This window comes from Vulpes lagopus, chromosome 17, assembly GCF_018345385.1.
Source record: "Vulpes lagopus strain Blue_001 chromosome 17, ASM1834538v1, whole genome shotgun sequence".
Taxonomy (NCBI): Eukaryota; Metazoa; Chordata; class Mammalia; order Carnivora; family Canidae; genus Vulpes; species Vulpes lagopus.
In genome coordinates, this window is record NC_054840.1 from 25,899,238 (window position 1) to 25,916,609 (window position 17,372).

Here is a 17,372-nt window from a genome sequence, read left to right on the forward strand (position 1 = left end):
TTCACTGGGAACCCAGTTTGTGCCTTATTTGTATTCTAGGAGTACAATAATGAAGGTCACTATCTCTATAGTGAAGGTGCTAGCAGTTTATTTATTTATTTATTTATTTATTTATTTATTTATTTATTTGCTGCTAGCAGTTTAGTGGAAGACAAACATGTCTATAGTGAAGGTGCTAGCAGTTTGTTTATTTATTTATTTATTTATTTATTTATTTATTTATTTATTTGGTGCTAGCAGTTTAGTGGAAGACAAACATGTCCCCAGTAACTGCCTGTTGTCCAAGAGCATATGGAATGGAAGGGACAGTGGGGCACATAGGAGAGGCAAAGTTCAGCTCAGCCTGGGGAGGTCAGGGTGTTCTTAGGAGAAGTTGCCTAAATTTGGCCTAGAAGATTGGGTAGGAGTTTTTAAGTGAGACAAAGCAGAGGGAGGGAACCTCAGCAGAAGGCAGAGGAGGTGAGAGGGCAGACTAGAAATAAGAATGTTCCCATAATTGCATAGCTGGAGGCTGGAGTGAGAAGTGGGGACAAGTGGAGGTTAGACTAGAGGGAAGTCAGGGTTGGTTGATGAAAGATCCAGTGTTTTCTGACGAGTCTGGACTTTATCCCAGCAGGGCATTTAAAGATAGAAGTTATATGATCAGGTTTACATCCTGGAAAGATAATTCTGATTGTGGTATGGATAATGGCTTTGCAAGTAAAAAGAGGAAAGAGAAGAAGAGGGGATGCAGTTGTATATCTTGCACCAACTCCTCCTTCATCTGAGTTTAGATTTAGGGTCTCTTCTGACCACCTCACCATTTCCAAGGTTCACCCTGGGATCTTAAGAGGGAGATGCAAGAGAGCAAAGGTGATTCAAGTCCTGCCCAGTCCAAGTGGTGAGTCACAGGGCTCCAGCATGTGGCACTGACCTCACATCAGGGTTTACACCATACAAAACCAATTTGACAGACATCCTTTCAGTCAGATTTCTTGATATTTGTGCAGCAGTTAACACCTATGACTCCATTTTCTCAAGCTTATAACTGAGCTGGCCACCAAGTGTCATCACCATCCCCCCAGAAATACAAATTGACATTGCTATCACTCTGACATAAGGGGATTTGGTTTCATTTGGGATCTGGACCATAGCTGTCCACTGTACACCTGAGCTTCCTGAGGCCAGAGACACATTCTCTGAAGAGACCTTTTAAACACAAGCTTCACCTTAATCTAGATCACGGGTCTGCAAATGATAGTGTGTGGACCAAAGCTGCTTGCCATCGACTTTCATAAATAAAGTTTTATCAGAACACAGCCACACTCATTCATTTATGTGTTATACATTATATATGACTACTTTTGTGCTACAGCATCAGAGGGCAGTAGTTGTAATAGACTAGATGGTCTGCAAAACCTGAAATATTTACTGTTTGGCCCTTTACAGAAAAATTTTGCTGACCCCTAGTCCAGACCAACACTGTTCAATAGAAATATAATGCAAGCTGTACATATGAATTAACATTTTCTAGTAGCCGGGGATCCCTGGGTGACGCAGTGGTTTGGCACCTGCCTTTGGCCCAGGGCACGATCCTGGAGACCCGGAATCGAGTCCCACGTCGGGCTCCCGGTGCATGGAGCCTGCTTCTCCCTCTGCCTGTGTCTCTGCCTCTCTATCTTTCTCTGTGTGACTATCATAAATTAAAAAAAAAAAAAAGATTTTCTAGTAGCCACATTTAAAAAAGTGAAAAGAAACAAGTGAAATAAATTTTAATAATGTTTAATTTAACCAATATCCAAAATACTGTTTAAATTTATAATCAATATCAAAAATTATTATTTACATTCTTTTTTATTCTAAGTCCTCAAAATCTAGTGTGTATTTTACACTCATGGCACAATTCAATTCAGACAAGCTGCATTTTAGGTGTCAGTAGTCTCAAGTGGCGAGTGGTTATTGTATCAGACTGTCCAGGTCTGTACTCTTGACTCTATAAGGTCTGAGACTAGCACTAGATCTTGGAGTAGAGGTCAGCCTTGATAGGATCCTCCATCTGTAGAGGAACAGTTATCCCATAACTAACATGGTATTTCTCCCTCAGGGCAATTGGCTCTTTCCCTCAGAAGATGGCCCATCATAAAAAAGACAAGTATACTTTTCTAGTTGCAAAATGTGGCAACCTCCCTGAGTGTGTGCTGCTGAGCCTGTACTTTCAGAATTAGGCAACCTCAGAGCACCCTATATGGCTTGTGGTGGTTGAGCTCTTCTAATTTTGGATCCTTTCTTTGGTGGCTAAAATCCAGGAGACAGATGTTAAATGTGAGATGTCTGACATCCGTCAGAGTTGGCATGACAAAGAAAAGACTACCCACTTCCCTTGACCCAATAGAGGTATAGGGATGTCATGCTGGAAGCAAGGACAGAAGAAACATATTCAGCTGAATTTAGGCCTTGGTGGAAACTCAGAGATTTTTTGTTTTGTTTTGTTTTGCTTTTTTTTTTTTTAAGATTTTATTTATTTATTTGAGAGAGAGACAGAGGTAGTGAGTAAGTGGGGAGGAGAGGGAGAAGCAGGCTTTTCCCCGAGCTGGGAGCCCAACATGGGGCTCCATCCCAGGGTCCTGGAATAAGGGCCTGAGCCAAAGGCAGATGCTCAACTGACTAAGCCTCTCAGATGCCCCTACAGGGCTTATTTCTTACTCTCTTAAATCTCTGCCGGGATCCCTGGGTGGTGCAGCGGTTTGGCGCCTGCCTTTGGCCCAGGGCGCGATCCTGGAGACCCGGGATCGAATCCCACGTCGGGCTCCCGGTGCATGGAGCCTGCTTCTCCCTCTGCCTGTGACTCTCTGCCTCTCTCTCTCTCTCTCTGTGTGACTATCATAAATAAATAAAAATTAAAAAAAAAAAATCTCTGCCTTAGAACATATGATCAGTTAGGGGAATGTCTGTGAATTTCATCTTTCCCTTGGTATTTTTTCAGTTTACTTCTTTACTACTTATGTATAGGGAAGGGGGTCTCACAGAATAAAATTTAAATGTTTACCCTTGGGTATTTGGGGTTCCCTGAATCATGCCTCAGGATGTAGGCAACTCTTTCCTCCAGAACCCTTAAACTGTTTTCTGCAACAGAACCTTTATTCAGGGCACACCTCTTATTTTGAAATCCTCCTGTTTTGTAAAGTAGCCTGATGTTCTTTATTCATAGTCTGTGGCATCCTCTTCTACTGTTAATGGACATGGCTTTGTGAACATTTATCTGCTCAATATATATTTACTGAGCACCGCTCTGTGCTAGGCAGTGTTCTAGGCATGGAGATACAGTGCTGAAAAGGAAAGGATATGATCATTATCCATCAGGTGAGAGATGCAAACTCTCAGAATCACAATTCTGGTGCAGGGTAAATTGTGCCAGGACTTGCATATGGATGGAAGGGTCACCTGAAAGAAGTGAGGCTGGGGGAGGAGGGGAAGATGGGAGTAAGAGAATGCTTCATGTCCTCAGGCCCGTGCAGAGTGACCTGGTTATGTTTTCCTTTTGTTCCTGTAGGCCAAAGCCCAGGAAGTACTGCAGAAGCTGTGCGATGTACAGGAAATATTTCACAAGAGGCAAATGAGTTTGATGAAACTGGCAGCCAGACAGACTCGCCCAGTGCAACCTGTGGCCCCTCATCCTGAGTCCTCCCCAAAATGGATGTCACCAAAAACCAGTCAGCCCTTCACCTTGGGTAGGTTATTTGGGGAAGGAAGCTTTGTGCTCTTATGTTTCATAATGCTTATTAGGGTTGAGACTGTAGGTGTTTTCACAAATATTATTTAAAATAAACTATAGATATGGATAGTACAGGCATTGCAGACTTTATAGAGTTAGGTAAAATTGAGTGCCTGTGTACAAGGAGATGCTCACAGTCTAGAAGATGAATAATATAAATGTGCAAATAACATCAGCATGTAATAGACTCCACTAAGGACCTTTAAAATGCTCACAAGATTCTATTAGCAGTCCAGTGTAAAGTTGGTTCTTTGTAAAGATAAAACAATAGATAGGTCCTTACACTAGTCTTGTATGGTCTTGATTACAATAGCTTATTAGTAAGCCTTGAGATCAGGTAGTATAAGTCATATGTGTTTTTTTCCAGATTATTTTGACTATTTTAGGTCCTTTTCATTTCCATATAAATTTTAGAATCACTTTTCAATTTCTGCTGACATTATGATGGAGGTTGAACTGAATTTTTAGGTCAATTTGGGGAAAACTGTTATCATACCAATATTGAGTTTCAACTCATAGATGTTATAACTCTTCATTTATTTAGATCTTGAAAGACTTTATTTGAGAGAGAGAGACAGAGATAGTGAGAGAGAGCATGAGTGGGGAAAAGAGGGAAAAGCAAGGCTTTTTGCTGAGCAGGGAGCCCAACGTGGGCCTCGATCCCAGGGTCCTGGGATATATACTTGGCACTATAGTTATTTTTTGATTTTGGTTTTTGTTTGCTCTTTTTTTGAGTTTTTGTTTAAGTTCCAGTTAGTTAACGTACAGTGTAATATTAGTTTCAGGTGTACGAGATAGTGATTGGACACTTCCATACTTCACCCAGTGCTCATCAGGACAAGTACACTTCTTAATCCCCATCACCTGTTGAACCGAGCTGCGCCCCCCCTCCCCCCACCCCACCCCCATACCTCCCCTCTGTTTATTCTCTCTATGTTTATCCCCATCAGTTTATTCTCTATAGTTTGAGTGTGTTACTTGGTTTGCCTCTCTCTTTTATCCCTTTGCTCATTTTTTTCTTTCTTAAATTTCACATGAGTGAAGTGATATGGTATTTGGCAGTATACTATACTGGTTTGAGTGTAGAGATCTTAGATATTTCATGTTTTTTTTTAACTGTATAGTAAATATGATTTACCATATTTAACTAACAATAGGAATATATTTTTGAATAAAATATAATCCGGTCATCTTTCTGTTTCAATCTTTATGCTTTTTCCCCCCTTGCCTCATTATAATGTTGAGACCTCCAGTACAGTGTTGAATAGAAGTGGTGAGAGCAGACATCTTTATCCTTTTCACAATGTTAAGGCAAAGAGTTCCTTTTCTACCTTAAAGTATGATATTAACAGTAAGTTTTTCACAGACACCTTTTATCAGGTTGAGAAAGTTCCCTTCTCTTCCTAGTCTGAGGAGAGTTTTCATCAAGAATGATTGTTGACTTTCAGATGCTCTTCATGGTGCGTATATTGAAATGATCATATAATTTTCTCCTTTATTTGTTAATATGGTGGATTACATGATTTATTTTCAAATGTTAAAACAATTTTACATTCCTGGAATAAACTTCTCTTGGATATGTTATATATGTTATTTGTTACTCCGTTATTTGAAACTCTGTTATTAAGCACATATATGTTCATAATTGTTATGTCTTCCAGATACACTGGTTCTTTTATAATTAGGAAACATCTCTTCTTCTCTCCTTATATTTAGTAATACTCTTTGTCCTGAAGTCTATTTTGTCTGCTATTAATATAGCACTCCAGCTTTCTTATGCTTAGTATTTGCATAATATATTTTTTCCATTCTTCTATTGTTTTTAAAGTATATCTCTGGTAAGCAGCATAAAATTGGGCCTTGACTTTTTTTTGGGGGGGGGGGGTTGACTTTTTAATACAGTCTGTTAACCTCTACCTTCTGATTGGAGTATTTTATCCATTTACTTACAATGTGATTATTGATATAGTTGGATTTAGAGCTACAATTTTGTTACTTGTATTTATTTTCTCATTTTCCCCTTTCTGTTCCTCCTTTCCTACCTTCTTTTGGGTTAGCAATTTTTTTTTAGTGTTCTGTTTTAATCCCTTATTGGCTTTTTAGCATACCTCTTTGCATTGCTTTTCTCAGATATATGCTCAGATATAACTCAGTATTTTTTTTTGTTTTATATAAATAGTCTTTTACATCTACTCCCTTATTCAGTCATTTCCAGTATTCTTTTTATTCCTTATTGTAGATCTGAATCATCACTTTGTGTCATTCTCTTTAGGGTAAAGAACTTCCTATGCATTTCTTGTTGTGTAGATCTGTTGGAAACAAATTCTTTTGGTTTTTATTTATCTGAAAATTATGGAGTCTTTTGGTAAGTCTCCATTTCATATGGTTGACAGTCCCCTGTCTCCCATTACACATTCCACTTTTTAGAATCAAGCTTTGATAATAGTTTAGTGCATTTCTTTTTTGAATTTTCTATGTGCACACACACACACACACACACAGACACACTCAATACACTTATGCACACATCCTGCTCACACATACAAACAGACATTCACACACAGAGAAATCTTTTTGGATGGCTAGAGATAGGACCTGGTTCTCCTAAATTCTCATTTAGAGATCCTTTCCAAAACTAAATTGTGTTCATTTCTGTGATTTTTTCCTCTGTCATTGTTTTAAGGGATATATGTTTGTTACAAGTAAATAAAGCCGGAATAATAGCTTGTTTCTCATTTTTTTTCAAATACAATATCTCATCATGGATAATGACCCTTCTAGCATAAGTAGATCTTTGTCGTGTCTGAATGGGTATCATTGTCTTTGGCCAGACATCTTGCTCATTTTGCAGAACAATTCTGCACTTTTGCTTTGGATAGTAACTGCTGAGTGTGGATTCAGGCAAGTCACTAACAAGATTTTCAAACACATTTATCTGATTCCTCCTTAGTAACTGAGTCTGTTCCAGGACAAACCATTATATTTCACAGTGCAAGTAGCATTAGGGAGCTGGAATCTTGGCTCTGACTCTCGTTAGCTGGGTGCCTTGGGTACAGCATTTAACCTAACATTTATAAAGAATGTGAAAAATTCTTTTGTGGCTATAATAGCTAAAATGTACTGTTTACCATGATCTAAACACTGCATATATTAACTCATTAAGCCTCATAACCCTATACTAGAGGCTTTCTCATTATTCCACACTTTACTGATGAAGAAACAAAGGCACAGAGATTACTCTGATAATAATGAGTCTTGTACATGAAAGAGCAAGACTCAAATGCTGGCAATGTGGCTCCTTGCCCCTGCCTTCAACTTCTCTGTTGTACTTACAGTGGGAAGGGTGGTGCTTCTCAGTCATGGGTGTTGCCAATTATAATGTATGCACTTCTAGCATCCAGTTATTATGCCTGCAATCACTCAGTTTAAAGGGATCCTGCAGAGAGTGAGGAGCTCAAAGGATTGTTCATTGTTATGAAGTAGCTTCAGTGGTCATATAACCAAGAACAACAAACAGTGTATTTCACTACAGATTGCAATAAAATCAATGAAAAAATTCCATAGAAAGCCCAGCTGATTCCAGTTGACTCACAGAACCTGAAGGTTGGGAGGAATCTCTGGAGGCCACAGTTCATCACAGATAAGAATCAGTGTGATATATTGGGGGCATTAGGTGGATGGCATTTTGGAACGTAGAAATCACTTACTAGCCTCGCAGCAATCATGCTCAATGCAGCCTTCTGATAATGTTGGGTTAGAAAGCCTCAGGGCCTAACCAGGGCTTCACTTCCCCAAGTTCCATTCTTAAAGCTGAATGCCTAAAGAGAGGATATCTCCCAGGTGTCCTATGAGCTCTGTGGAAAGGAAGGGAGGGTGACAGACAGGGAAGAGAGCAAGAGCAAGACAGCCCAGTTCCATCTTGACTCAGCTTATTCATTCTAAATTTTTTTTATTTATTCATTCTTTACATAGTTGTCTCATCCACTAATATATGTGGTTCCATAATCCAACTGTTAGATTAGCAACAATTCCTGGCTGGGGCTGGCATAGACATTCTCTTGTATATCATAGTATGATTATGTGAGTGTGTGGGGGGATGGATTTCATGGGTGTGTGTATGTGGAGAGAGAAAGAGGAAGAGAACTCTTTAAGGAAATGATTGTGTTTAAGTGGTAAGATTTTAGCATTTTTTAAGTTGTCTGTAATAAGGACAAATTACTTATATAGTATAAAATATATATATGTCCAATAAATGTGGTATCTAGAATTGAATCTGGTTTTCTAATCCAAGAGCAACATCAACTACAGTATTATATGGTACAAAGATAAATGCTAAAGCAGCAGTACAGAAAAGAATCCATGAAGTTTGAATGTCAAGGAAGACTTCATGAAGAAAAGTGACCTTTTCGCTGAGCCTTAAAAATGGGAATGATGGAAATTCTCTTGTTTTAACCACATTACATTTACTGATTTATTGTAGTTTGGTGTTTTTTGTAGTGGTCTGTGTGACTTTTGCCTCTTTGGATCAAATGTTAAATGCCTGGGGTCAAGGGCAATTTTTTTTCTGCATCTCTCCTTCCCCTCCAATTTCATCTCCCACCTCGGAAATCACCACAGCAGCTCAATTAAGCTTTGTTAAGCCCAACCCAGTCCAACTGCTCATCCAAGCCAGGGCACACACACCCTGGGTTATTTATAAGCTGAGTTGCCAAATTAATGGCATGTTTTCTTTATCTCTCTAGCTCCTCTTCAGAGAACATCTGAGGAAACTTATACAGGGACATTAGAAAAGGAAGATGATGAGACTAAATTTGAAGTCAAGGTAGGACCACCTTTTTCTTTTATAGATAGAAATTTCTGACATGAGAGAGTATTGTTGCCGTACTTACCAATAAATGAAGTTTATTTGAGAGAGGTATGGGAGAGTTACTACCCTCTCCATACCTATCACACTTCCAGACTACTGCTCTCAAGAGCTGAGGTTTATAGGATTTCTTCCTTTTTTTCTTCTTTTTTTTTTTTTTTAAGATTTTATTTATTCATTCATGAGACACACACACACACACAGAGAGAGAGAGAGAGAGAGAGAGGCAGAGACACAGGCAGAGGGAGAAGCAGGCTCCATGCACCGGGAGCCCGACGTGGGATTCGATCCCAGGATCGCGCCCTGGGCCAAAGGCAGGTGCCAAACTGCTGCGCCACCCAGGGATCCCCTTTTCTTTCTTCTTAATTGCAACTAGAAAATTTAATTTGGTGGGACGTCCGGGTGGCTCAGTGGTTGAGCATCTGCCTTTGGCTCAGGTTGTGATCCCGGGGTCCTGCGATGGAGTTCCGGGTCAAGCTCCCTGCAGGGAGCCTGCTTCTCCCTCTGCCTGTGTCTCTGCCTCGCTCTGTGTATCTCATGAATGAATAAGTAAAATCTAAAAAAAAAAAAAAAAGAAAGAAAAACTGGTTATGGTCATGGATGTAATTGTTGGTAGATATTATGTTATTGAAGGAAAATCATTTTGTGCATTCCTATAATCTGACTTCATATTTAAAATTGGTAGAACAATGTGTAGTTTATGTACAAAAAACCTGACTGAATTGCATAGAGCTACACACACACGCACACACACACACACACACATGCCTAAGTGGTGAGCTCTGAATAAACTCTGTAGATTGTATTCACATCACTTTCTTGGTTTTAATATTATGCTCTAGCTGTGTAAAATATTAATATTAGAGGAAGTTGGGGAAGGGTACATGAAATTTCCCTCTGTTTCTTTGCAACCTTATGTGAATCCATAATATTTCAAAATGAAGGTTAAAGAAAAACATAAGCTTTGGAATTAGGCAGACCCGCATTGAAGCCACATAAGCCACTTTAAGCCTCCATTTCTCCTCTATAAAAATGGGGATAACAACAGCTATCATCTGAAACTAATTTTGAGCAGCAAATGGAAACTTGAAAATTGCCAAGCACTGTATAATTGTAAAGTAACATTATATTTCAAGACTCAAATAAAAAATATGTCGTTGCAAAAGCAATCCTAGAAAGGGCCCTTTTGCCCCTGCCTCACTAAAAATTGAGTATCTGGCTGATGGAATGGTTCCGAAAGCAGAAGCCAGTAGAGCATGAGTCACATGCGCTTTAGCAACAGTTTGGATTCACCATCTGTGCCCAGTGTGTCTGAATAGAGGACCCCACATGTCTTCCACCAACTATCACAGAGTCAGGCAGAGAGCAGGTCTCAGACTTTTCTTCCTCAAGACAGAAACAATGTGGGAAGCAGAGTTCCCAGCAGACTACTCTTAGAGAAACCTGCAATTCTTTTGTCTGTTTAGTCATCCTTTTATAGTTTAGGCAGATGAGGGCATTGCTGCAGCTATTTCAGAATCTCCTGTGGTTGGAGAAATTGCTTTACTGTGCTTTCCTGAGTTAAGTAACAAACTTCAGTTTCACACAATCCTGATCAGCCATTTAAAAGAGTAAATAGCAGGTGCCTGGGTGACTCAGTTGGTTAAGCATCTGCCTTTGGCTCAGGTCATGATCCTGGGGTCTTGGCATTGAGCCCTATGTCAGGCTCCCTGATCAGTGGGGAGTCTACTCCTCCTTCTTCCTTTACCTGTCTCCCTTGCTCATGCTCTATCATGTAAATAAATAAAATCTTAAAAAAAAAAAAAGAGTTTGAAATGGGCATATGTAATGAAATTTTGCCAGACTTGACATCCATGGAGTCTGTGGAATTATTGAGTGACATAAAACAGGTTTAACTCTGATCATTTTCAAAACTGAGCATCACCCTACCCTGATGTGTACCCTTGACTTCAGAGAATCTCATCTTTGGAGGTAAGAGCTGTGTCAAGTGCACTGAAGCACATGTCCAGCCCCTGAACTTCCATGCTGTTCCTATTCACCCACAATGTGATTTGAACTTATCTCATAGCTCTCTGATTTTCTTTGCTCATCTTTAGACAATATATTTATGGTCTACTCTATAAAGATGCCGTGGGAATTGTGTGTATGTGGAGGTTCTCATAATAAAAGACTCCAAATTCGAGCGAATTATTTCAATAATTGTGAACAATAAAAATGAGTGCTGCTGTTTTATTTGTTGAGAAAAAAAAGGAACTATAGTCAGTAAGCATAAAGCACCTTTTCTCAGGGAAAAGTCTCAGGACTTTAAGGTATTTAAGACAAATTTTTCCATAAGCTACATTTTTATTTACTCCAATTTTGTATGTTGGTAAGAATAGACAATGCAGGAACTAGAGCAGGGGAAGAATCAGAGGCCTATAGGGTTGGAAAATGTTGAGTAGAATCCAAGAAGTTCTGACCACCAGACTTTTGGTTTCTTCTTTTTTGGCCATGCTGCTTATTTAATTCAGGCTCCAAGCCCATCCTGCTGGGATGCTGGCTCCCTCATATGCAGGCAGATCACCAATAGCACAGGTACTGGTAAGTTGGCGCAAGCCAATGTTACAATTGTCCTGGGCTTTTGTTTTTATTTTTCCTTATTGTTCCCTTGTTTGTGTATTTAGTAAAGGGCTTTTCCTGCAACAACATGTATTTTAATAGTCAAGGCAGTGGAGGAAGCAGGGTAGGAACAGTCTGCCAGACTTCCTCAATTTGGCAAACAGAGGCTGCTCAGACTTCTACTTCTAAACACCAAGGCTATGAGAAGTGTGAGCAGAATCCATATAGTTATGGCTGACTATGAGTAGAAAGGAAGAGGATATATGAATGAAATCCCTAAATTGTAGACTTAAAAATTGATTCATGACCAATAAATGCAATTAGCATTTGACAAGGGAGGCAGTTTAACCAGGGAAACCATCATCCCAAAATATATAGGAAAACTAGTAAAATAAAAGAAACATTAGAAAAAAGAGTCATGGGATCCCTGGGTGGCGCAGTGGTTTGGCGCCTGCCTTTGGCCCAGGGCGCGATCCTGGAGACCCGGGATCGAATCCCACGTGGGGCTCCCTGCATGAAGCCTGCTTCTCCCTCTGCCTGTGTCTCTGCCTCTCTCTCTCTCTCTCTCTCTCTCTGTGACTCTCATAAATACAAAAATAAAAAATAAAAAAAAATAGAAAAAAGAGTCATGTCTGTGTGATTCGTAGTTTATTACAAGGGGGACAAGGAGGTTGACTAACACCAAGAACGATCACTGATGCTTGTGTTTTGTGGCCACTGTCCAAGACAGATGACCAGAAGCATAACGTCTAACTCTGATGACAATTCTGACATCCTTGACCTTAGGCCTAGACCACAAAGATGAAATGAAACCATAGCGCAAATCAAAACATTATGAAAAATGGCTCACCTTGCCCTCCTTGGATAAATGCTCACAGACAAAACAAACAAACAAACAAAAGCCAAAAACCAAAACCACTCATGATGCCACTAGAGTCACTAATACTTCAACAAAATCGTGGTATGAAGTTGTCATCATCAGAGAACTCATTTCCAAAAAAGGCATTCCATCTTCTCAGGTAGTGTAATCCTTGCTTTACTTGTTGGAAGGAACTTCAACTAAACTTGGCAAGCTGTCTGAGGCTCTCTGGGCCATCTGGCAGCTGTGCAGCCATGTGTTAGACTCACTGACGTGGTCTGGGAAAGCCTAGCAGTGGAGGAGATTCTCTGTGGTTGCTGGCTGTGGTGATGTGGCTAGTTCAGGTGCTTTACGTCATCAGCTGGAAGCTGAAAGCATGACTCACAGGAGCTTGCTTTCCCTGGCCGCTCATATCATAGCTTCTTCAGAGCTGGAAAGAAGCCAAAGGGTGATGAAAATTCCTTTTTCATGAATGTGAACCCTCAGGATAAAGGTAGAGCTACTGGCTGTGAACACCAACAAACTGTTCCTACGTACCTGTTAAAGTGGCTTACAGTAGCAGAGGCCCTTTGAGGCTGCCAACAGCCTCCTTCATAAAAATTAAAGAAAAAAAAAAGCCAAGGCTACAGGCTATAGATTAGGGAGGTGAGAGAAGAGTTGTTAACACTGATGAGGCCCAGACATCATGCTATATATACCCTTTTCATGACAAATCCTTAGGGCCTTGAAGAAGATGATGAGGAAGACGGTGTTTCCCTCATTTTATCTGTGATGCTGTTGAGACTCTGAGAAGTTAAGTGCGTTTCCCTAAGGGTCACTCAACCAGTAAATGGTGGACCTGGGATTTGAAACTTGTAGTTTGTTTAATCCAACAGTTTTCTTATTTAACTTAATCCATTTACCTATAGTCCATTAGTTGCTTAATCTACCTAACTACCAGTTTATTTAATCTCTCATGCTCTAAGTTTCCACTTCTGCAAAATGGGGCTAAAGCAACTTTACAGGTGGTTGATTAAATGAGAACTATATGACTTCAATAATAATAATATTAAATAAAAAAATAGCAAAATTTTTAAAATGAGAAATATATGGCAAGTACTTAGCATGATGCCTCACATATAGCAGATTGTTGGTAATTTTAGTTTCCCATTTAATCCCATGTTTATAGATAGAATGTTCTGTATAAAAGATGAAAAGTAGCTGAAGGAAGGTCATATTCAGGTCGTAAACTGAGTAACTTCTCCTAATCTTGAATATGTACTGTTTTGCTAAATGATAATAGATCAGGCCCAAACTCAGTTCCTTGCTTTCTCACTCCTTTGAATCCCCAAAGCTTTCATTTATCTTTCTGATTCTCAGTGGGAGAGCTGTATAAACTATAAGCACATTTCAGTGTTCACCCTCTATGATGCTTGAAGTCTGATCATTCAGAGAATCCACCAAATCTTTGAGGCAACTCCCAACTAATCTTTCTGAAGAATTTCTAGAACCAAGATTGTCAAGGTTTCCTATGTATTGCAGCCCCGAGAAGCTTATTAATAATGCAGATTCTCAAGCTCTACCCTCAGAGATCCTGATTCAGGAGGGCTAGAATATGGTCCAGGAATCTGAATTTTTAACTTTTAAATTTAAAATTTTTAATTTGGTAACTAGAATACAGGTGGTCTAATGATTGCATTTTTGATCACACTGGTCAAGAGGCTATATTTTCATAGGTCATAAAGACTTGGGATAAAGGAGAGGTGGAGGGAATCCCTGGGTGGCTCAGCAGTTTAGCACCTGCTTTCAGCCCAGGGCGTGATCCTGGAGACCTGGGATCGAGTCCCATGTCGGGCTCCCTGCGTGGAGCCTGCTTCTCCCTCTGCCTGTGTCTCTGCCTTTCTCTCTCTCTCTCTCTGTGTCTTTCATGAATAAATAAATAAAATCTGAAAAAAAAAAGGAGAGGTGGATATGGATCTCTTAGGCTAATATAGACTCCAGAACTTAGTGAAGTAAGGGTGTGATTCTATTCATCTATGAAAATGTACTTTCATTGAGGGAGCTATATGAAAAAGGAGAGAGTAACAGTTAAGACCACTGTTGACTTTGCTATTTGACCAATAAAAAACTGAGATGACTAAAATGTTCGGTTGGTCCAATCTAGATGTCTTATTCAGCTCCATTTAATATATATTAAGGCAATTGCTATGGGTCATATGGAAATAATTCTAACATGGGTTCTAAACTCAGGAAACTTACAAGTTTCATGATGGAAACAACATATTTCAAATAATTTATAATGTAGAGAAGGATGACATACTGCCAGTAGAAGGAATAAAGCATGGTAGGAGGCAGAAGAGGGAACAGTTCATAACAAGGATATTGGGGATATTTTTTATAAAGGACATGGCATTTGAACTTAACTTTGCAATATAAATACAACTTTGAAAGGGATAAGACAGAGAAGGGCAGTCAAGATGGGGAAGTGTATAAAGTCTCAAAAGTCTGAAGGGGCATAGGCTATTCTGGAAATGGTTCGAGAAAGCCAGAGAGGTAGGTTGCTGAAAGCTTTGGTTAGGAGTTGTTGCTAGGAAAGGCATTTATGTATTAGAAAGATGACTCTGGTATGACAATGAAGAGTAGACTAGAAGAAGGCAGGGAGATGGACCAGCTGCCAGCAGGTGTCACAGTCTGGATGTGACTCCAGTATTAAGAGCCTAATAATGACAGGAAAGGGGAGATGGGTAGAGTTTATACCCATCCATCCTGATGTTCTCCCCAGTTGTCTAAAATAAACTAGACTATCAAGAAAGTGTGATGAATGACGAATAAAGATCAAAGCAGAAAAGAAAGGGAAAATATTTAGTAGGGAAAGAAGATACTGAAGATACTTGAAGTTTCCATCTTGGATTCCTCATTGGATGAATTTGTTGGCTAATATAGAGCACTCAGGAGAAACAGTAAAGAGTGAGGACTGATGAAGACTAAATCCAACATTTGTAGGGTTTTATAGATCTAGAACAGCAACCCACACCCTCTCTTTCTATGAGCTGTAGCCACCCTCCCCACACCCCAATAATGAGAGTCAGCCAATTGACCTTGAGGTTATGTGGAAATTATTTGTGAAATAGGTTAGGGACCAAAATTTATCTAATGAAGTACTTATCAAACTTGTGATTTTATTTGTGAGTTAAAATTTATAGACATAAGAATTAAGTTACATTGTCATTTATGCATTGAAGTTAAAATCACATGAAATCAAATAGCTTGAGAAAATTCTAGATATGTGGGCCACTTCTTTTCAATGTCCTTGGCACACTTCTTTCTTTTTTTTAAAAAAGATTTTATTTATTTATTCATGAGAGACACAGAGAGAGGCAGAGACATAGACAGAGGGAGAAGCAGGCTCCTCCAGTGGAGCCTGACGTGGGACTCATGGGTCTCTGGGACCATGCCCTGAGCTGAAGGCAGACACTCAACCATTGAGCCACCCAGGCATCCCAGCACACTTATTTCTTTCACATTTTATTGGGTTGGGAATGGGAGAAAGGTATATTGCAACATGTTTCTCAATTTCTAATATTTTTTTTTTCCGAAAGATTTTATTTATTTATTTTTTTTTTTCTTGAGAGAGAGAGAGAGCAAGTATGAGCAGTGGGGAAAGGGAGAAATAGGCTGCCCATTAAATGGGGAGCCTGATGCAGGGCTCCATCCCAGGACCCTGGGATCATGACTTGAGCCGAAGGCAGCTGCTTAAACGACTGAGCCACCCAGGTGCCCCTTAATTTCTAATATTCTAAACAGAACTACAGACTTGTAAATCACTGTTAAAACAATGTTACAGTTTTTAAAGAGGACACTTTTCCCACAAACAAAATATCATAAACAGTGTTTAGAGTATTAGTCCAGCCTTTAAAAACCAATGTAACCAGTGAGATCATTGAACTAATTACTACCAATACTGGCTGGGGATTTCAAGGTCTTAGAGAAAAGAGATCCTGGAAAAATTTTCAATAGGAAAAGTTTGCATTTGAGACCTTTCCCTAAAGCCTCAGGACTACTCATGCCTGTCTTCTCAAGCCTGCCCTTCTCCTCCAAAGGGTTTTAGTCTATAACATGTGCTAAAACCTTCTTCTCTATCCTCCCTCTTGGAAGACCCAACCCAGTATAGCTGATCTGGACTAGATGTGCGAGAATATCTGAATGAGCTAGTTTATAGCACTGCATGGATGATGAGTGACTGATAGCTCCTTAACCCTTCTGGAAATATTTGCCATTAAAAAAAAGCTAAAACCAAGAGTCAGTCACCCAACTGACTGAGCCACCCTGGTTCCCCTGAAATAAAGTTGTTTTTTTTTTTAAATTTTTATTTATTTATGATAGTCACAGAGAGAGAGAGAGAGAGAGAGAGAGAGAGAGAGGCAGAGACACAGGCAGAGGGAGAAGCAGGCTCCACGCACCGGGAGCCTGACGTGGGATTTGATCCCGGGTCTCCAGGATCGCGCCCTGGGCCAAAGGCAGGCGCCAAACTGCTGCGCCACCCAGGGATCCCAGAAATAAAGTTTTTAAACAAGATTCCTTCAAGCTAGGCACTTAGGCTGTTTTCTCAATTTTGAAACACATCTTTCTTCAAAATATGGGGGAATCGAAAACAATTAGATTATGTATTTGTTGAGAAGACATAGGAAGTCATCATTCAAGGTGCTTCTAGAGAACCTGTATGTGGGTTGATGTCACTTTCAAACTGGGGAGAGGCTGGGGTAGAAATGGGGGTACATGGAGTACGTTGCGTCCAGAGCAGTTGGCAGCTGCCTGCTATCGCTGTCATCTTTTTTCTTCAGCATAAAATGCACATAAATGGGGAGGAGCATTTGCACTGGATTGGCTCTCCAATAGGGTGGCTTACCGGTTGATTCCCTTTTAAATCACCAGTTGTCTGAGAAAATCTACTCTGTGAGATGCCCTAGAGGCAATTCTAAGTCAGGGTTGATTGAAGGGAAGCAGGATATGATTTCACAGAGACTTTTTGCTCTGCTTTAAAAAAGCATCATTTTAGGGGCACCTGGGTGGCTCAGTTGGTTAAGAGCCCAACTCTTGGTTTCATCTCAGGTCGTGATCTCAGGGTCATGAGATTGAAATTGAGATTGAGCCCTGTGACTGCTCTGTGCAAAGGGCAGAGTCAGTTTGTCCCTCTTTCCTCCCCTGGCAAATGTGCGCTCTTTCTGTCTCTGAAATAGATGCATTTTAAAAATGGATAAAAAATATATAAAAAAGCATCATTGTATAATTCAGCGAGGCTCCTAGGGAATCTTTTTTTTTAT

The 17,372-nt window shown here is 39.9% G+C and overlaps 1 protein-coding gene across 1 annotated transcript in view; it reads left to right on the forward strand.

Annotated features, from left to right (window-relative positions):
* MCF2L2 (MCF.2 cell line derived transforming sequence-like 2) overlaps positions 1–17,372 on the forward strand; it is a 183,353-nt gene that overhangs the window by 132,980 nt on the left and 33,001 nt on the right. Inside the window, exons 13-14 of the mRNA XM_041731529.1 lie at positions 3,530–3,707; positions 8,494–8,573. Coding sequence (XP_041587463.1) covers positions 3,530–3,707; positions 8,494–8,573 — 258 coding nt within the window. The remainder of the gene's footprint in view (positions 1–3,529; positions 3,708–8,493; positions 8,574–17,372) is intronic.